Source organism: Labrus bergylta, chromosome 4 (genome assembly GCF_963930695.1).
Source record: "Labrus bergylta chromosome 4, fLabBer1.1, whole genome shotgun sequence".
In the NCBI taxonomy this organism is placed as follows: Eukaryota; Metazoa; Chordata; class Actinopteri; order Labriformes; family Labridae; genus Labrus; species Labrus bergylta.
The window spans coordinates 18,699,586-18,719,839 of record NC_089198.1 but is presented as its reverse complement, the minus strand read 5'-3'; the positions used below and the strand labels follow the sequence as shown (position 1 = coordinate 18,719,839).

Below are 20,254 nucleotides of genomic sequence, written 5' to 3'. Positions count from 1 at the left end.
AAGCTCAGATAAAGACAAAGACGAGGTTCCACACTCCAGTGAAGGGAAGACAAAAACCAGTTCTTTAAAGACTGGCCCTGGCCCGGATTCAAACCACATGACAGCTCACGCTAAGGCATCAGTACTAACCACCACACAAACAGGCCTCCTCTCTGTGCCTGCTTGTTCAGGTTTATTAACTTTTCAGTACACTGTGGTAGTACAAAACCATGATCCACTCCCCAATGGAGGATGTCTGAAGCAAGGCTAAGGTTCCTGATCAGGGCCACATACGACCCCCTTCTCAGTTCCGGGAACCTGCACCCCTGGTATGACTCAGAGGACACCTGCCAGCTTTCCCAGAATGCAACATTGCAGCATATCCTCTCTGGATGCAAGGCAGCATGGGCACAGGGCTGGTATAGGGGCTATGGTACAGGGCTGACCAGGTCCTCTGCATGTCATCTGAAATCCTAGAGGCAAACAGGACCAGACCAATAACATCTCAGCAGTGGATCCAGTTGGTCAGGCAGCAGGGACCAGGCCCAGGCCAGCAGCATCAAGGTGTGGTAACCTGGAGGTGAATGGAACATGACAGCTGACCTCAACCCTCCAGTTGAAGTTCCTACAGGAGATCACCACAACCTCCACAGGACTCTTGTCTGTCCCCCACAGACGGTCAAGTTTAATAAAAAATGTTATCTATGCACAGATGGGAAACAAAGCTAAAGAAGCTGGAGTTAATTCAGATTTTAAATCTATTAAGAGAAACAAATACACATGTTGTGAAATATAGTGTTGTTTGAAGGGATCAAACCTCTTAGATAAAGGATAGGCTCACACATCTACATGAAACAGCTAAGGAATAATAAAAACAAAAGGTGAAAATTTAATTTAATTTTCATTCTTATCGCTTAAAGTAAATAGTGTGTTACCTGTAATCATTTGAATAATTTTGTTTAGTCACATACCACTCTGCGTCTTTTTCCCCAATAAATCTTTATTTTTTTTTCCATTTAAATAGCCAGAAATTAAAGATAGGTAAAAGACAGGTGATCATACAATACAGTGATCATTCATACAGCTACATGTGCATATCAGTAATGGGTCCCGTTAAAGCTGTAAACCAACTCTGAAGACCACTGACAGGAGGGAAATGGTTGCTTGACGTCATTGTTTTGTCAAATGTAATTCATTATCCTGAGAAATTCAGCATGAAGTCCCAATTTCTGTAAATCAAACAATCAAAGTTGCTTATGCATACACAAAAGAAGACACACATGCACTCTAAAAATCCCATTGAAACCCTTCCAAACCCCACTGACAAAAATGTTGAGAGTCCTGTCTGATACTTCTGTGGAACAGCTTTTGGACAAAGCAAACCTAACAATCTGATCACATAAATCATTCTCAAGCAAAGAACGCAAGGCGTAATGTCAAACCAAAGAAATAAGACTAAAATAATAGAGCTGCAAGAGAGCCAACAAAGACTAAGTCATAACATTTTGGGCTTTCTTTTACATAACTTTAGGTCTTTGGCTCCGTCAGGCCTCTCAGAGAGAAAACTTGAGGAGAAACTGATCTGTAATTAGTTTTGCCTCCACCCCATCCCCCTGAAAAACTTAGTCATCCTACACAACTGTTAAATCTGAGCTACTTCAAATAACACAACCCCACACTCAATTACAGAGAAACACATCCAACAGTTAAAAGAAGAAAAAAAAACACACACACAGCAAAGATCAATTTCATGTTACCTAAAAATGTCCACACGCGGCGTTGACTCACTGACTCAGCTTGCCAGAAGATCCTCCAGATAGAAAGTTCTCCGAGATCTCCAATGACAGAAGTCTGTCTTTACCAGATCATGATGAAGGTAAGGAGTCCACCAGTAAAAGAGACGAAAAGCTTCCAAAGATGTTCTGGCATGCACAAGAACACTGAAAACATCGTCCTGACATCCGGTCCGACAGGAGCAACGCAGGAAATGTCTGTTTCAGCCTGTTTGCAGTTCAGCACAAACAGGCTGCATAAAGTCCTCAAACTTCTGTTAGTCACAGAGACTAACTACTGTGAGTGACACACAGTTACAATTAGGGGAGGGGGGGAGGATATGAAAGAGACGCTGAGCTAAGGTTGGATGTGTTTGCACCAGTGCAAATGTTGCTATTGTTAACAGTGGTATTAACCTCACAACACCAGAGAGTATACAGGGGACCGAACAACTTAAATTTGAAGGTTTTAGGTGATGAAGAACTTGTTGGGAAAAATTAAGAAACTCAATGTCGTTTGTGCTGGTGCAAATAAACCAGGTCTGACCCTTCTGCAACAGTGCATCAATTTTCACCTTAGAAAAAAAAAAAGCCTTTAGGGGCTCAGGAAAATAACACCCCTTTTTTATGAGTTTAGAATGGGAAAGCCGTTAACGTGTTCTCGGTTGTTAACCTTGAATTTCTGGAAACCCAGACAGAAAGGAGGTTTAGCAATAGGCCAGCTAGATTCGAGGGGATGCTGTCAAAAAGCATGTCACGACTCCTCATTGCCAGAGTCGTCCTCATCGTAGCAGCAGTCTCCATCCCCGTCCTCCACATCGTCGTCATCATAGTAATAGTCATAGAAGAGGTCGGAGCCTTCATCGGGGGCCGGGGCACGTGTGCGGACGCAGTACTCGGCCAGCGTGGTGGGCACCTTCACACCGTCGCGCTCAGCTTCTGCCTTAGTGGCTAATACCTGTTTCCTGATGTTAGAGAGTGAAAAAGATGATGAAAGACCTACACTCAACAATAAGGACACGCAATATCTTGGTCTACTATTCTTTGCAATGTTTCGTTAGTAGAGATAAGAGGGCGTCTCTGTTTACCTGATGATTTCTACGTATTCTCGGTCCTTGCCCTTGCTGTCCCTCCATTTGCGGTACATGACCGAGGCATCCACATTGGCAGGAGAGAAGGTGTTGGGTTCATTCAGTAGTGAGATAACACTCAGCAAAATGGTGCTGAAGCAAGTACAAAGGTAGGTTGAAAAAAGAAAGTCAGTGATGCAGCTGTTTTATAAAGAATAAACTTTATTTTTATTTGATAAACACACGATGGAAATATTGAGCCATTCTCCCTCTGTTTTCTTGAATACTGAACTGTTTAGTCTTTGTCTAGAGTTCTGCACAGTCTGCAGTGTGGCTACATCTCTGGCACTTTAGCAGGAGAGCAAGGCGACATTAATCCGGGCGCGAGGAAATGACAGCATGAGCAATTATCTTTGTATTGCTGCAAAATAAAATTGCTGCTAATTTCAGAGAACATGAAGACTTATCATATTGTTGCACAACATAAAAACCTTTTTTTTTTTGTATAATTAACTGTGAAAATGTTCTTGTGATAGTGCCTTTATAATTTAAAAATTTAATGTTTTCCTGGTGCATGTGTTTACATTGTGCTGGTGCAATATTATTGCAAAACAAACTAATATTAACAAAAAAAAGGTAGCCAATGAAAGTACTAGTCCAAAACAGATCCTTTTACAAATGCAGTGCTGAATACAGCCATATATGCATGAATTGTTCTGGGAACCTCCGAGTAGACATCACTGAAGACAAAAGTCATGTGATCAGCATTGGGGTGATTGAAAGAAGAAAATATGGGAGTTACCTAAAAAGCAATGACATTTGAGGGGAGTAATGAGAGAGGGTGCTTACCGGACATTCTGGGTGGGATTCCATCTCTCTGAAGGCAGCTCTCCACTCTGCGGGTCGTCCACTGGAGGATGCAATATGGAGATACACACATCTCCGTTCTAACAACAGAGGAACAAAACTTGTTTTTATATGAAATGCACAATTTAAACACTGAAACACCAAAAAAGGCATAAAAGGGTGTCACATTAAAACAGAGACAGGGTGTGTTACTTCACCTCGTAGATGTTTGGGTGCCACATCTTGGTGAGGAATCGGAAGGCAGGTGGGGAGTATGGGTAATCTATGGGGAACTTGATCCGAGCCTGGGAGACAAAACACATATTAACATGTGGCTCACATGCAACGGCCACAATATACTGCATGAAATATTTTAATGACGGGTGTTAATGTTACTGATTTAATATCTGCGGTGTAGGGATACGTTGTATTTAATTTGGCTAATATGATCTTTTCTGATTCATTTTTGGACATTGCAGATACGAATATGTTCACGAATTTTGCAGAGAGAGATATAGAATACAACACCTCTTCAAAATATATATATCAAACAGGCATAAGAGAAAAAACTGGTTTCTCAAAAAAAAAATCAAATTTTAATAACATTTTTAAGGGTACTTGGTGCAACCTACCAATGAACAGTGTTTACTGAATAGCATTAGATAACAAAAATAGTCAATTCAAATGAAAAAATTAGTAAACAGTAATATTAAAGGATTAATTGCTTATTTTCGAGCTGATGTCGATGTTTAAATGTATTGCTTTTATTGGCAGGTTCCAATCACATGCCAATATTGTTGAGCATCCATAGAGTTGTCCGAGTTCGCAGTAACCTGTTAATCATTATGGTGTGTTTAAGAAACATACGCAATGTTTCTGTCAGTAGTAGCGTTTGTAACAACCCTACACACCTACTCCTACTGTACAAGGTATGTCACAGAGTATTGCTGTTTGTGATGAAAACCTGAACAAACAGATTACAATTTGCAGGCTGGCAACCTCTTATTCTCAATGTTGCAATCACACTAATTACTGGCAGCACAGAGGATGACGGCTCTGTGCATTATTATCCTGTGCATCAATAGCTCACCACGTCTGAGAGACTGACCTCTGCAAAGATTTCATTGGCTACAAATGTAGTTTAACATGTCAATCACCCCAATGGAGCACGGGTTTGTTAAATCAGGCCTCCTATTTTTCTTGGTATTTTTGTTTTCCATTTGATGGTGTAAAACTCGGCCAGTTATCAAAGTGACTGGTGCGTACGTTTTGATAAATGACTTGCAGAAAGTCAAAGACAAATAATTCCTACACACTTCCTTACCTTAAAATACCCCCCTTCATAGTGAGTGTTTGGGGGTCCGAAAATGGCCACTTCCCAGTTGTACATGTCAGCCTCGTCCACCAGTGTTATTTTGAATCCCTCCACAGGCTGCTCCTGAAGGCTCTTCATTTCCAACATGAGTGCTTTCTGTGAACTGGCTACATGAGAGGAGTCATGTTGCGCCATTGTGCACCACGTAGCCTTTAAGATGATCTGGGGTCGAGTGCGGGCAGCTTTGTGTACCTGGACTCTGCTAAACTAACCTCAGTGAACAACCCAGAGGAAGAAAAAAAAACACAGCTTCAGTGTTCGGAGACAATGAAACAGGCCAAACCAGCCGGGCTGCGCATAAACCAAACAAAGGTTGTGTTGGTGTGTGCCCCAAAACAAAAAAGACAACTTATTTACAAATGTCAGAACTTATAAATTGATTGACTGACAAACACATCGTGGCTGAAGAGCAGCTCGGGCTTCAGTTGATCTACCTGACAGGACAAGCTCGGATATAAGCCGTAAATCTATTGGTAGCTGCTGGCTAATGTAAACTAGCTAACAAGCTCTACCTTAACCGACCAGCTAAAGCCGATCTTACCGTGGCTTGAATAATTTCTATCCCCTGTGAGAGCCAGATTACAACAGAAAACGCATCTATGTTTTTTTTTCTATAATGCGAGCGAATAAAAACTCTTCAGGTAGTGCATAGATATGCAGCTGTTTTCGCCCTAACATAGAGAAGAGTGTTACTGAAAGCAGCCCCCTCTCCCCTCAATGTCGGCAATGGCGCTATATGTCGTCTGGGATTTGTAGTCCACTTCATCTGTAATCATTGCTTCTAACCTTTAAAACTACAAATTTACCTTACAGTAACATACATTTTTATTGACTTCTATAGTTTAACGTTAACATGTGAAAAGTGGTTGAGGTTGACAATAATGTTTTTTTAAGTACTTGCTTAAAACGGATTTTTCGAAAACTACATTTGTCCTGCGAGTTACGTGACGTCACAAAAACATGAATGTTGTTTGTGTTTTTGAGAATCCGCCCTGACCTATTTCCACTCTCTGTCTTTATTTACAGACAGCAGTGCGTCGTTATAGTGTGGGTTTGATTAAGGTTGTTTTGCCTTACAGTAAATTGCATATATATTGTGGGTATTTATTTGCGTTTTATTTTCTAATTGTACATTTGTGACGTCTAAAGTATGCGCCAAATGTTTTTTTTTTCAAGTCCCTTTGAGGTGGCTTTCTGTTGCCTAAATGATTAATTCTGAAACCAGAATAAAAACGGCACTGATAGGATTTTAATATGTATTTAATGGTGTGAAGTAGGTATTTATTTACCGAAGAAAAAAAAGCTTTTCTAACACAGGAGTATATTTTTTCTCTTCGTGTCGACGTCGTTTTCCGAGTTACCTCTTATTTACGCGACAACAGGCACTCCGGACCCCGCGCTGGAAGAAAGTACGCGATGGGTTCGAAAACTCGACGTCGGTCTCGCTCCAAGTCCAGAAACCGGAGCCGTGAGCGGCGGAACAAGTCCAAAGTGAGTGGGTCTCGATCTCCGGAGGACAGAAGACCTCGCAGTCGGTCTGTGGACGCGAAAAGGACGGCCCGTGGACGTGGACGTGGACGGTCGAGCAGCGGGGACTCAGGCGACGGCTCTCCTGGACGAGGTCGGCCTCAACGCAGGGACCGTCCAGGTTCCAGGAGCGGCTCGGACAGTGACAGGACGCGAGCTACACACCGGGTCAGGAGCCGGTCGAGGGGTCGGTCTTCAAGGTAACAGTGTGTGCTGGTCTTATCCAGATGTTTGGTGTTTCACTGAGGAGTGATGCTGATGTATCACAGCGAAACAAAGGTTTCCATATGTTTATGATCATGTGCCCTGCTTTATGTTAACGTTACAGAGCGATGATTTTGCAGCTGCCTACCCTAACACCCCATCATTTGCGTTTTAATATAAGTCACTTTATTTAATTTAGTCCCTCTTTATAAATAGGCACCATAGGAATCCTGAGAAGAACATGTATTCAAAACAGTTAATAAATCATATAACAGACAAAACATACAAGATAAAAATAAAAATACAGCATGTCCAGTGAGATTCTACAATTCACTTAGCAGACTCTTTTCTCCAAAGCGACGTACATCAGAGAGTAAGTACAACACAAGCAAGGATCTAGAAAAAAGGGAACAATGTCAGTAAGAGCAAACGATCAGCTTTGAGTCCGATTGGACACACAGGTGCTGACAGGCATTGCACAGAGGCAAAGCACAACATTGACGGCAGTTCTGGAGAGCTCTAATCAGTATAGGAACCATCTTATAAGTCGTCGTTATCAAACAAAAACAATTGTCACAACCATCATCATCATCAATAATATCGAAAACCATCATCATTAAGTTAGTAGGTGTTCAAGAAAGAGCTGGGTCTTTAGCTTTTTCTTAAAGGCACAGAGGGACTCTGCAGACCAAATGGAGTTTGGAAGTTCATTCCACCACCGGGGGACAACAGAGGAGAAGAGTCTAGTCAGAGACTTAGGACCCTGTTGTGAAGGTTGGATCAGACGCCTTTCATTGGCAGATCACTTTGAATTTGAAAGCCTAGACCTGAATTTAGACTGGCCACAAAATACCATAGTGAGTTGCATTCTTTTCTGCATGGTTGCCCAGGAGATTTGGTCCACATGTTGTGTAATATAAAGACTTTTCAGTCTCAAAAAAGGTGGCTAGTTTACAGAAACTTTTTCTGTAGGTTTTAAAGGTTGTAGTAACCAGCAGCTGGATCTAATCAATAACCATTCCCATTGTGAACTGAAATTGTGTTAGTCTCCACTACATGGTTGACCACCGTTGCGAGAAAAAGTGCTAAAATTTGTCACTTTTCTTTTCAGCTCTGATTCAGATGATCCAACGGTTAGGAGGAAGAGACAGGACATGAAGAATCGCAGAGAAACGTCACAAGAGAGGAGAAGGGGGAGATCTGACTCCAGTGACAGGAGCAGTGACAGAGAAAGGAGCAGACGGATAAGTCCTGCCAGAGAGAGTCCAGCTAGAGACAGACCAAAGGCGGTCAAAGACAGAGAAAGGTGGAGGAGCAACAGCAGAGACAGGGAAAGAAAAGGAGAGAAAGACAAAAGCCGAGAGTGTAGGAAGAGGAGTGAAGACAGGGAGCGAGGGAGGAGCGTGAAAAGCAGAGAGAGGACTGACAAAGACAAAGGCAGGCGGCACTCCAATTCTTCAGATTCGTCTGATAGCTCTGGATCTGATCGTGGGGGCCGTGTGGTTAAAGAAAAAGAAGACAAGAAAAAACAGAAGGAGATGTTGAAAGCTCTGGAAACACCAGAGGAGAAGAGGGCTAGGAGGCTGGCAAAGAAGGAAACAAAGGAGAAGAAAAGGAGAGAAAAGATGGGCTGGAGTGAGGAGTACATGGGATACACCAATGCTGACAATCCCTTCGGTGATAACAACTTGTTAGGCACATTCAAGTGGCAGAAGGTGAGTTTGAGCACAGTTCAACACATTTTTTTTTTTTTTACCTTTTCAAAGTAGCCCATTATAATCTTAATAATCATTTAAACTTCTAACTTATCTTGTTTGTTTTTGATTCTTGGTTTTGTTTTGTTTTAGGCACTGGATAAGAAAGGAATTGGTCATCTTGGTGAAAAGGAGCTTAAAGACAGGAACAAATGTATTCAGGAGGAGAACCGCAGAGAGCTGCAGAAGGTATGAGCACAGGCTTTTATTTCTTTGCAGTATGATGTTAGACTTCTGCGTAACAGCTATTTAAATAAAAATGCAATTACGATGTGTAAAGGTGAAACAGCTGCGTCTTGAGAGGGAGCGGGAAAAAGCCATGAGAGAGACGGAGCTTGAGATGCTACAGAGAGAGAAGGAGGCGGAGCACTTCAAAACCTGGGCTGAACAGGAGGACAACTTCCATCTGCATCAGGCCAAACTACGGTGAGTGTGCATCAACAATCCTTTCCCCATTTTCACTCATCTCTTCATGTCACACAGTGCAGTTTAAGGCTACTACAACTGTCCCCAAACACATATTTGAACTGTGTCTACCATACTGCGTGTGATATGTGTCCAGGTCTAAGATTAGAATCCGGGATGGTCGCGCCAAGCCCATTGACCTTTTGGCTAAGTACATCAGTGCAGAAGATGACGATCTCGCTGTGGAGATGCATGAGCCATACACCTTTCTCAACGGGCTCACCGTCACGGACATGGACGACCTGCTGGAGGACATAAAGGTGCGTGTTTATTTTCCATTTTAAGATTAAAGTTGTATTGCAAGAGTTTGTCAAACTCCTAACTGTAAGAGTAGCCATCACATCACCCGTCACATCCTAGAAAATACAAGACTGTAAAAACTATAAAGACTGTCTGACAGATTCTTTTAAGTGTCCTTGTGTTAATTCAGTCTACCACTATTTCTTTACCTCCCACTGAGGGGCACCACCTCCCAGAAAATATTAATTTAATACTCAATCTATGTTACTTTAGGCTTGAAACTGATTAAAATATAATCCAGATTTGATCTCATGCAGATCCAAACTAACCATAGTAGAAGCCATGTCTGAACGGCTACACATTTTTCTTGTTCTTCAAAAGAACGGTTAACTGCATGAGTGTTGTTCTGCCGGTAGGTTTACATGGAGCTGGAGCAAGGGAAGAACGTGGACTTCTGGAGAGACATGACGACTATCACTGAGGACGAGATCAGCAAACTGAGAAAGCTGGAGGCCTCTGGGAAAGGACCAGGTACATCACACAAAAGATAAACATCTTATGCACAATCTAAGTGTAGGTGCAAGCTGCTCTCAACTGTTTCTTGTCTTTACTTTCAATGCAACCTTTTCATTCTCAGGTGATCGCCGTGAGGGCATCAACACAGCTGTGAGCACTGATGTTCAGACGGTGTTCAAAGGAAAGACATACAGCCAGCTGCAGGCGCTGCACCTGAACATCGAGACAAAGATTCGGGCTGGAGGATCAAATCTGGATATCGGTTACTGGGAAAGTCTGCTCCAGCAGGTCAGAGTCTACATGGCCAGAGCAAGGTACATATGCAGGAACCCTTATTGCTTTTGTAATATTTAAAATGGTAATGTTTTTCTTTTCTTGGAAATGAGTTGAAATCTAAGTTAGTTACTCTATGATGTTACAGGTTGAGAGAGCGACACCAGGATGTGCTGCGTCAGAAGCTGTTCAAGCTGAAACAGGAACAAGGAGTAGAGAGTGAACCTTTGTTCCCCATCATCAAAGAGGAGCAGAGGAGTGATGAAGAAGAAGAGTAAGTTCCCTCAAAGCCTTACACACAAGCTGCAACCTGGGCTTCAAGTTTCACTTCACACTATGTTCATGCTCTACTTTTTCAGCGTGTGTGTTATAACTTAAAAACAAAATCTTGAATAATTATGACGCATCCTCTCCTCGCTTAATTAAAATGCCAATCAAAATGTTTCTGTATCTTCAGGGAAAGAGGAGAGCAAACAAGAGGGGCAGTAACAGAAGAGGCCGACCAGGCTTCATCCTCCTCCACAAAATACAGGAAAAGAGGACTTGAAGATGATGGAGAGGAGGCAGGACCGTCAACATCCACAGCAGGAAACCAAGAGAAGGACGAGGGAGAAAAGGATGACAAGAAAGATGAGGAGAAGGGAGAGGTGGTGGAGGCGGTGCTGACAGAGGAGGACCTGATTCAGCAGAGCCAGGCAGAGTACGACTCTGGCCGCTACAGTCCCACACTGCTCACGCAGTCCGAGCTGCCACTGGACACACACACCATCACGCCCGAAGAGGACACACACAGGCTGCAGTTGGCACGCAGACAGCTACAAGTCACAGGTATGTGGCACTCAAAGGGCTCAAGTGTCAGGGTCACAAAAAATAACCTGAAAAATGAATGAATTCTATATCGGAAAAATGTACAAGAATCAAGCTCTGTGTGGAAAAAGCAACACCTACCTTTTTGTGTGACTTAATTTTTTTACATTTTATGAAACGTATTTATTTCTAAATGTGTTTCTCCTTTGATTGCTGTACCAGGTGATGCCAACGAGAGCGCAGAGGACGCCTTCGTACGACGTGCAAGAGAGGGCATGGGCAACGACGAGGCCCAGTTCAGCGTGGAGTTTCCTGTCACGGGTAAAATGTACCTCTGGGCCGACAAATACCGTCCCAGGAAACCCCGCTTCTTCAACAGGGTCCACACAGGCTTCGAGTGGAACAAATACAACCAGACGCATTACGACTTCGACAACCCTCCCCCGAAGATCGTCCAGGGTTACAAGTTCAACATCTTCTACCCGGACCTTATCGATAAGCGATCCACCCCGCAGTATTTCCTCGAGCCCAGTCCCGACAACAAGGACTTTGGGATTCTGAGGTTCCATGCAGGCCCTCCGTACGAGGACATCGCCTTTAAGATTGTGAACAGGGAGTGGGAGTACTCGCACAGACACGGTTTCCGCTGTCAGTTTGCCAATGGGATCTTCCAGCTGTGGTTCCACTTCAAGAGGTATCGCTACAGGAGATAGAGGCCACATACCAAGAGCATAGTCACAGTATAGTATAAGTGCTGTACAGTCAACGTGCTATGTTTTTTCCTATATTAGCTGCACTTTGAGTAGCATTTTCTTAAAGATACAAATTTGTCTGTAATGTTAAGAGTCAACTGTAATTCTTCGAAATTAAAAATTAAAGTTTTTTTTTACACCGTGCAAGCCGTCATTGGTTAATTATTTTGTTGTAAATTCTTCTTTAAACCATCTAATAATTGAATCAGTCTGGAGAAATAAGGCAGCATACAGAAGTATAATAACTATTCATGACTGCAGGTTTCTTCTGTGTCTGTTCTGAGCATTCTTGGCAAGTCCAGTCTTGCTGAAAAGTTGTAAATCCTGTTCAATGTTTGGATACAGTTAAACAACACAGGGACCAGGTAGAAAGTGTTAAGAGAAGTCAGCCTATGTTTTCTCAGCTAGTGGTTAGAAATCAAATGGCTCAATATCATTTATTGTACATTCCTGTTGAAAAGAATACAAAATGTCAAGATATTGCATTCCTAAATGAGATTTACAAAATTTAGTAAGGATCTTAAAAAGTAAATTTAAAAATAGAAGTGAGGAAGAAATTCAAGTGCATCTCATTTGTACAAAAAATATAGAATCTCTTGGTATGTTCAAATGTGCTCATCAGTTCAAAGTCTCTGAAAACATTGCTTCAACAACTTTCAATAGTTTTATAGTCCAACCTGTTAAATGTCCCATGCATTCAGGTTTTTAACTATTATAACATCTGAACGGATGAATGTGGTATTCTGCATGGAAATAAATGGTTTGGGGCTCCACATTCATTTCTCAGTCTTTGCCTCCTGATGAAATGCAGCTTAATTTTCACTTATTCAAATGTCAGACTCGTCATCAATAAATTTCAGAGTTGGAAGAGTTACTGCTTGATCACCGTGCTCTTCCTCTGCATTAAATGCTGCCTCCCCCCTGTTGTGGTTGTTGCTGCTTCGGCCGTTGTCTGTTTCCAACACCAGAGGCTTCTCACTGCCCTGCTCATGGGTCTCCTGGGATTGCGCTACCTTCTTTCCACAGTTCCAGGGCAGCGGAAGATGGCCTTTGTAAAAGTTCCAGGCCAAAAGGGCAAGAAGACAAACTACAAGTAGTGCGACCACTACCTGAAGTCCAGCCACAGAGGGGCCGTCAACCCGGGCCCTGGGAAAAATCAGAGTGCCATCGCCTGTGCCTGCTGGACCTATGCTGACCTGGTACTCTGCCACAGCCGTTGAGTGCTCGTCAGCTTTGGAGCGCTCGACAGAGAGGCAGCGGTATCGACCGGCATCTGAGTCTGAGGCGTTGAGGATGAGCAGTCCGTCTCTCAGAAACTGAAAGCGAGCTGCAGGGGTCAGAGGGCTGCTGTCCCGCTCCCAAGCTGTTTTTGCCAGGTTTGAAGGTGCAGTGCAATGCAGCTTCAGGTTCCTTCCGGGCCAGATGGACCGATTCACAGGTTTAACAGGATCTGAAAACGAAACAGAGCTTCTTTAGATACACATAGTCTTTTTTGATCTTAGGAGCTTAAATATTCACCAACTCACCAGCATCTGGGCAGGCCGACGCATCGCCATCTTCCACACTTTGGATCACTTTTCTGAAACAGAAGATAACATAGGATTTAACTGAGTGTGGATAAAATAGTAACAAACACTGAAAATCTAAAAGCTGCCTACTTTTTTGAAGTAGAGAGGAAAACACATTTCCTGTCAACCTGGTCCCAGCCACAGTACGGGTCTCTGGCCAGCACACAGTCCATACAGGAGAAGGATCTATTACAGGTGGCCAGGGGAATCTGTGCTGCTCCGTAGTCTGAGCCTGCATAGATGTGACCCTGTACACAACGGATCACACATAAACACAGAACAATGACAATAACATGTTTGCTTTACAGAAACATATACTTGTATACGGCACAATAATTGACAACAAACTGACATGGAATGCTGACATTCTTGCTCAACAGCGCCTCTATTTCTTGAGGAGACTTAGACATCGTAATGTCTTGAGAGGGAGCGGGAAAAAGCCATGAGAGAGACGGAGCTTGAGATGCTACAGAGAGAGAAGGAGGCGGAGCACTTCAAAACCTGGGCTGAACAGGAGGACAACTTCCATCTGCATCAGGCCAAACTACGGTGAGTGTGCATCAACAATCCTTTCCCCATTTTCACTCATCTCTTCATGTCACACAGTGCAGATTAAGGCTACTACAACTGTCCCCAAACACATATTTGAACTGTGACTTAGACATTTTAATGTTGAAATTATTTTACAAAAGGTTTCATTGAAAGTGTGTTGACCTTTTGTATTTAGCGTTGATGAAGAGCATTGTTTAGTTTTTAATGTGCTGTCCTGTATATGGTTTCGACTTCTTTCGGTCACTTGTATTGACTTTCATTCATTCACATGAATAAGGCTATTGGTGAGTTTTAAATTACCGTGACTTCAGAGAATTTCAGGCTCTTGATTGGCTCTGGTGGGTGGAAGAGTTGTACTTCCTCTATGATGAACATCTCTTGATCGTAGTTCACAGCTTTCAGCAGTGTGCCTTCCTCTTTTCATATAAAAATAAAATAAGAAATAGAGACATGCAAAATTTGTAAGCTGATAAGTACATCACAATGCTTATCACTGTCACTGTTAACCGTTGTTAACAACATTTGCAAAGGAAAACATACACACAAAGTGGCAGAGTGATACACAACTTCAACACTGAACATACTGTACATACCTGTGCCAACAAATATCACGTGGTACTTCTTGCTGTCTGCTGCCTGTGCTTGGGTAACTATGACGCGTGTGAATGTAGCTCCCCTTCGCACCAGTAGAGGCCTCTCCTCTATTGGCTGGATAGCTTGGTCCATGAGGGGTTTATCTTTGATAAATTGAAGGGTCCGGTCCGGGAGGTCCAGAGTCCGATTTATGCCCTCTTTACGAGCAGCATTGTTAATACACTGGCAAGGGAGAAGAGGGGAAGGTAAGTGAAAAAAGAGAGAACAACAGAGTCAGACTACAAAAGGAATCAGCTTCCTGCTGGGTCACTTGTTATATAAAAAAAAAAGAGTTGCCTTTTTGGTTCAGGCTTTGTTTCAAACACAAACACACACACACATGCATTGAATAGTGGGCAGACTCACAGCTCCAGGCCGAGGGAAGGGGACATCTCCGCTATACATCACCCACTTAACAAAAGAGGTTTCTACGGGGACCGGGGTCTTGTACTTCCCCTCCTCAAACACTCTGCTGATGTCAGACACCCGGTACGCACACACTGCAGAAAGGTCTGATGTGTCCCTGGAACACAGACAAACAGAGAAAAAGTGAGCTGAGCGGTGTGCCAAACACCATTAAAGAGAAAGAACGCCTCCTTAAAACGTTTTTTTTTTTTTTTTTTAATTCAAGCTTACGATTGTGGAGTAAAGACGGCGAAGAACAAACAGTCCCTCCAGTCTTTTTGTGGGTCACACCAGAGGTACATGTCCTGGATAATGTAAGGCAATTGAGACTCAAGCACTGGACAGTCCATTCTGGCTTTCAGGAAGGATGTCCATTTCTTCTGCAATGTCCTCTGACCTCCAAGATCCCCCTGTGAACAAAGACAGACAACCACAATGCCACATTTACAAGAGGAAAAACATGCAGACGAACAGGATGCACAATCAGGCAGCGGAACGAGCACAACCGAGGAAGTTCTTTTTTTATTCTCTCGTGTGCAAGGAAGCGGCAACTTTTCAGCGCGTGCGAGTTAAACGCTTTCACCTTGCAGACGCGGGCGACACGGGAGACCACCAGTTTGTTGTAGCAGTCGCACTCCACAGCTGTCTCACTGAAAAACACGTACACCTTGTCATCGTCTCCATCCTCACTCGACACACTCTCTGGCATCTGGGTCATGGAAACAAAGTTGGGCTCTGGGATAGAAACAAGAGAATTGAATATTGACTTTGACAACGAGGCAATTTATCAAAACAAACAGTTCATCTCAGTTTAGAGACAGTGAAGCGCTAGCATGAATAAAGCCTTCAGCAAAAAAAGGAACAAATCTCACCATTAAGCCAGGAGCTTTTGAATTCAGTGCGTATGGAGTCAGGGGCGCTACGCATTAGGACAGGTTCAGAGCCCAGGAAATTCATAGATGTGGCTGAGTACAGGCCATTTTCTAATGAGACAGTGATACAAATGATGAAATAATTATGCAACCGTGACCTTACCGGTAATTTTAGTCAATTTTAACCGTTTTGTAATGCTACTCACCGGACATGACAGAGGCGTATCGTTGGAAAGGGTCAAATGGACACTTCCCTTTGCCATCCTCTCCTTTCTTTTCAAGAGTCAGTTTTCCATCAGCATATGACTGCACAAACACATAGAAGCACACTAGAATTCACAGACGTTCATCTTCAAACCCTATAGCTTTTATAGACACTGGAACTATGCAGCATCACTTTATACAGTGTGGGATATGACTAGAAAGTAAATAAGTGAGCACGTCAGCTCTTAATGTCTCACCATGTAATCACACTCAGGATCAAAAGCATTGGTTCCACACACGTACATCCTGCTATCCTCCGTCTTGTGCAGGACCCTGATGTAGTTCTTGCACTCCGTCTATGAAATGATTTTAAAATGCAATTGTCACACCTGCTTAATATCAGGAAGTTTACAACAGAAGACAGTAAACACACACTCACCTCAGGATCTTTTCCTTTGTTTTTACACTCGTCTTCTTGCTGTTTTGTCACTTCCCATTTAACCTAAAATAAACAAGCACCACAGTTATCACATTTTTTTTTGCAAAAAGATAGGATACAAACCAGGTAAATGATTTGATATGTGGTATTTATGAAAACAATCAATCTCATCTTGAGACACTTTACAAAAAGCAGGTAAGAGACCATACTCCTTGTTATTTAATATGACAAAATAGCAGGTAAAAAGACCATACTCATCGTTATTTTACAAAGACCCAGCTTAATCCATCATGAGCGTAGCTATTTAGCAACATTTTAGCAAAAGTTACAGAGGCAAGAAAAGACATCCTTTTAACAGGCAGAAATCTTGGGCAAATCCAAACACATGACCAAACAGCCATCTACCGAAACTGCGCCGGGATAATAACACAAAAACAACCGAGTTAGAGTTGCATTAAGTGAATGATTTTCTGAAAGCCGCTCAGTATTGCTATGTGTTTGGTGAACTTGTAGTAATTTGTATCTAAAATATAAACTGTATATACCTGTTTAATATTGTACTGACATTATAAACTGTCCTAAAACACTGTGCTTCTCACGCAAAGCTGTTGGTCTGCCAGCCAGTGTTATAAAAAAAACACATGTTTATGTTTCTGACAAACGCAAAAATAACCAACTTGGTCACAACAAGTAACCCAAACTGTTATCTCACATTATTTTGCCCAGATTAGTCCTTTCTATGTCCGACAGGTAGCCTAGCGTTTATATCGCACTCCAAGGTTCAACTGTGACCCTGAGCACTTTTATGTGTGTGTAAAACAAAACGTTCTGTGTATAGGGACTTGCTATGATGATACATGAGTAGCTATTCGATGTCATACTTGGTACATTGTGTGAAGAGAAGTTTTTTGCACATGTAGGGGGGGACAAAGCCCTACTCAGAAGAACTTATTTGCAGTTATTGAATGTAAATAGCAGAAGTTGAACACTTTCGTGGAAAAATGTCAATGTTGCAAACAGCTATGTGTACAGGCCAGCACAGAACCAGGGCTCTTAGGCAGGTCTGACTGCACAACAGCATGATTATAGCCCTGCATGGTAGATACAATTCAGGGCAGAGAGTATGGCTTGATACACAAGTTTGCTTTTAAAAAAAATGTTAAGCCCCGGGCCAAGAAAGCTCCAATAAAACACATCAACGATAAAGTAAGGCAAACAGTGATTGGGTGATGCTCCAAGCTTATATTAGCCTTTATTGCATCATTAACCATGGCGCTCTCACCGAAGCATGTTTCTTTGAGATGTCTTTGAGGTCTAGGGCAAACACTGCCTCCCTGGCACCCAGCACCAGCAGGTTCAGATCTTCTCTCAACAGCATGGTGGAGTAGTTGAACACTCCCTCTTCACGAAACAGGTGTGCATTGTTCCCTACAGATAGAATAAGATTGATTTACTCATCAACCACCGGTGATTAAACCGTGTTTCCTAATAAGTCTGTCAAAACTGAGATCACAAGAGCCAACATGAGATGACTGAATGTAGGACATGATTACACAACACTTACTATGGTAAGGCACAGATCTGCGGGGGACACAGTCCAGTGGTGAGTCTTCTTCCAGCGTCAAGGCGAGGGGCAGCAGCCAAAAGACACAGAGGGACAGCAGCGGATGCATGGCTCTTTTGTCCAAGTGAACAGGAATTGAAGCTTTATTGTTTCCCCAACAGTCAGTCATACAAGGGGTAAAAACAGCAAGCAGCATCTATGACGTGATGAGGTCTGTTCCGACTGAAGGGCACTGGCCCCTTTACTGGCCCCGCTCAGCAGGCTGTCCATGGCGAGATGGATGGCACAGGCCGAAGAAACAAAGCTGAGGAGGGCTGAAAGAGACAAGGTTGTATGGGTATCACAATCCATTCAGTAGACGCGTTTCCTGACAGAAAAGAAAAGCTTAAAATCTGTATTACAGGAACATAAACAATCAATTCAAAATGCAATGTAAAGCACGAGATGCATTTAAACCAAAGTGAGAGGACATGGCAAAAAAAAAAAAAAAAAAAAGCAGAGAAAAATGGCTCAAAAGGGCGGAGTGAGCTAAAGTCAGCGCGGCAGTAAATCTGTCAGTGCCATAGTGATGTTAATGCAGGGCCATGAAAAGCATTCAGCAGGGTGCAGGGATGTCGACTTCAGCTCTCCTGCAGCACCAAACACAAGCGAACAATGAGAGATTCACAGAGAGTGCCAGAGGCTGCTACGGATGAGAGATGTGGTTTGCAAAAACTGTGTCGCAAACTGAGTTGCAAGAGCTTTTGCACCATCAACACGAACTGTACAATAACCGGAGATAAGCTGTTGCTCTTTTCAATTAAGTCTTTGCAACAGAAACAGTTTTTTCTCTCTATTATTTGTGTCCAGCTGTGTTCCTACAACCCTGCAGGGTGGGTGTGTACAGTTGCCGTGGGTGCGTCTTAGCCAACAGAGGTGTGCTGCAGTGTTGTCCTGATGAGCTGTGGCATGTCAGAGAATGCAGCCCTGATAAGATGTTTCACATATTTGGCCCTGGGGCTCAAGCCAGCTTGACTAAACACCCTATTTGCACACACACATACACGCACCATAACAACATTATATTGAGGTTGACATTATCGACCAAACGTCCCCAAGCAGGAACAAGTGTGTGTACATTATTAAGATAGTCTGAAATCAGTTAAAACAACTATGACCAGCTTGTAGTAGCCTATATTTAGAATATAACTGTAATTTCAAGCAATGCTACTACAGTGACTCACGCTTTAATAACAAAATGTCCTTAAGTTGCCACAAAAGTAGGCTACCGTAAAAGTACTAAAGGTCCTAACTCAAGCAAGATACCAAATTACACTCAAAAGTTAATCACTCACCTGCGCACAGACACGCCCAAGACTGCGGATATGTCCATTCAAATATTCCCAACACCTGTTTAAGCGTTACTTTTAACCCCTATCTCTTCATTACAAACTGGTTTGGTAGTTAAATTTACTCAAAGTACCAACAAATAAAATAAAAAAGGGGTTAAGCAGTATAAAAAACACACGCTAACGTCGGTAGTCATGACCGCTACGTGACGAAGTTAAAGTTCCTTCAAGGCTGAAAATTCAAAACAGAAACAGGTTCACTTGTTAAAATCACACACCGCAGCAGAAGTTTCAGCAGCTTCTCTGATTCCGTTTCGGTCCCACCAAAGCCACAGGTTGTATCTGATTGACGGTAAGGGTCTGTCAGGAAGGGTTTCTAGCTGCTGGCTGCTTCTGCCGCTCAGTTTTGTTTTAACCCACCTTCTTGAGAGCCGTTGAAGCCAAGGCGGCCGCGGGGGCTGATCTGTGATCTGATTTAGTTTTCATTGTTCTCGTTTACTATGGTCTGTCAGTGGAGGGCGCAACTGATCCAAGATGGGCGAAGTTAAAGTTACAAAAACTTGGGCAAGTAACAACCGGTTATCACCGATTTTTAAACGTAAGCAACATGTGCAATCAGGGAATAGCCTACAATGAGACGGACTAACGCAACCAAGCGGTGTGTGGTATTAACACACGAGCTTCTTATTAATTGTTAAAGCTCCTGTCATTTTTTTTTTTAAATCTAGTTATGATACAAATTGAAATAATTACTGATTCCTCTTTATAAGCTGCACAATCAAATAAGACTGTCAATGATTTTGGAAAAGGGAAAAGGAAAAGGGGTAGGATTAAATAAGTTTTATACTTCCTACTCCTTTTCAGGCATATCAATTGAATATATGTAATTTTCTTTTTCTTTTTTTGTGAAATAATTTGAACATTGTTTTTTATTTATTGTATTTTCGTGTTTTGATATGTTTGATATGTCTGAAATAAATTTAATCAATTCAATTTTTGTCACCCCTGCTGCAGGGGTTAAGTTCCTGTGACAGCTTCTTTCTGTGGTTAAAGCTCCAGCTCCTGTTTTGATTTTAGTGCCTCTGTGGACAAAGTGGTAGCCTATCTCT

At 42.6% G+C, this 20,254-nt stretch overlaps 3 protein-coding genes across 5 annotated transcripts; 1 reads left to right on the top strand and 2 right to left on the bottom strand.

The window, feature by feature from the left end:
- Positions 1 to 959: 959 nt before the first annotated feature.
- On the bottom strand, positions 960 to 5,758 carry cdc34b (cell division cycle 34 homolog (S. cerevisiae) b). Its single transcript, XM_020634087.3, has 5 exons — positions 4,992 to 5,758; positions 3,886 to 3,972; positions 3,671 to 3,768; positions 2,840 to 2,974; positions 960 to 2,716 (listed from the first exon to the last, which is right to left on the bottom strand). Exons 1-5 carry the CDS (start codon positions 5,175 to 5,177, stop codon positions 2,506 to 2,508), a joined length of 717 nt encoding a protein of 238 aa, XP_020489743.1. The 5' UTR covers positions 5,178 to 5,758; the 3' UTR covers positions 960 to 2,505.
- Positions 5,759 to 6,419: 661 nt separating this feature from the next.
- On the top strand, positions 6,420 to 11,727 carry cactin. The gene is made up of 10 exons (XM_020634040.3): positions 6,420 to 6,769; positions 7,885 to 8,488; positions 8,621 to 8,716; positions 8,808 to 8,953; positions 9,090 to 9,252; positions 9,649 to 9,763; positions 9,870 to 10,062; positions 10,170 to 10,295; positions 10,479 to 10,849; positions 11,051 to 11,727. Exons 1-10 carry the CDS (start codon positions 6,459 to 6,461, stop codon positions 11,539 to 11,541), a joined length of 2,616 nt encoding a protein of 871 aa, XP_020489696.2. The 5' UTR covers positions 6,420 to 6,458; the 3' UTR covers positions 11,542 to 11,727.
- Positions 11,728 to 12,003: 276 nt separating this feature from the next.
- Positions 12,004 to 19,647, bottom strand: sema4e (semaphorin 4e). 3 transcript variants are annotated; one of them, XM_020634043.3, is made up of 15 exons: positions 19,566 to 19,647; positions 17,818 to 18,131; positions 17,536 to 17,681; positions 16,254 to 16,316; positions 16,072 to 16,170; positions 15,817 to 15,916; positions 15,611 to 15,721; positions 15,322 to 15,473; positions 14,970 to 15,148; positions 14,700 to 14,856; positions 14,294 to 14,516; positions 14,001 to 14,116; positions 13,239 to 13,396; positions 13,107 to 13,159; positions 12,004 to 13,030 (listed from the first exon to the last, which is right to left on the bottom strand). In XM_020634043.3, exons 2-15 carry the CDS (start codon positions 18,011 to 18,013, stop codon positions 12,408 to 12,410), a joined length of 2,376 nt encoding a protein of 791 aa, XP_020489699.2. In that variant the 5' UTR covers positions 18,014 to 18,131; positions 19,566 to 19,647; the 3' UTR covers positions 12,004 to 12,407. The 3 variants fall into 3 exon arrangements, with proteins under 3 accessions (XP_020489699.2, XP_020489697.2, XP_020489698.2); XM_020634041.3 differs by lacking the exon at positions 19,566 to 19,647 and adding an exon at positions 19,424 to 19,559; XM_020634042.3 differs by lacking the exon at positions 19,566 to 19,647 and adding an exon at positions 19,152 to 19,417.
- Positions 19,648 to 20,254: the final 607 nt, after the last annotated feature.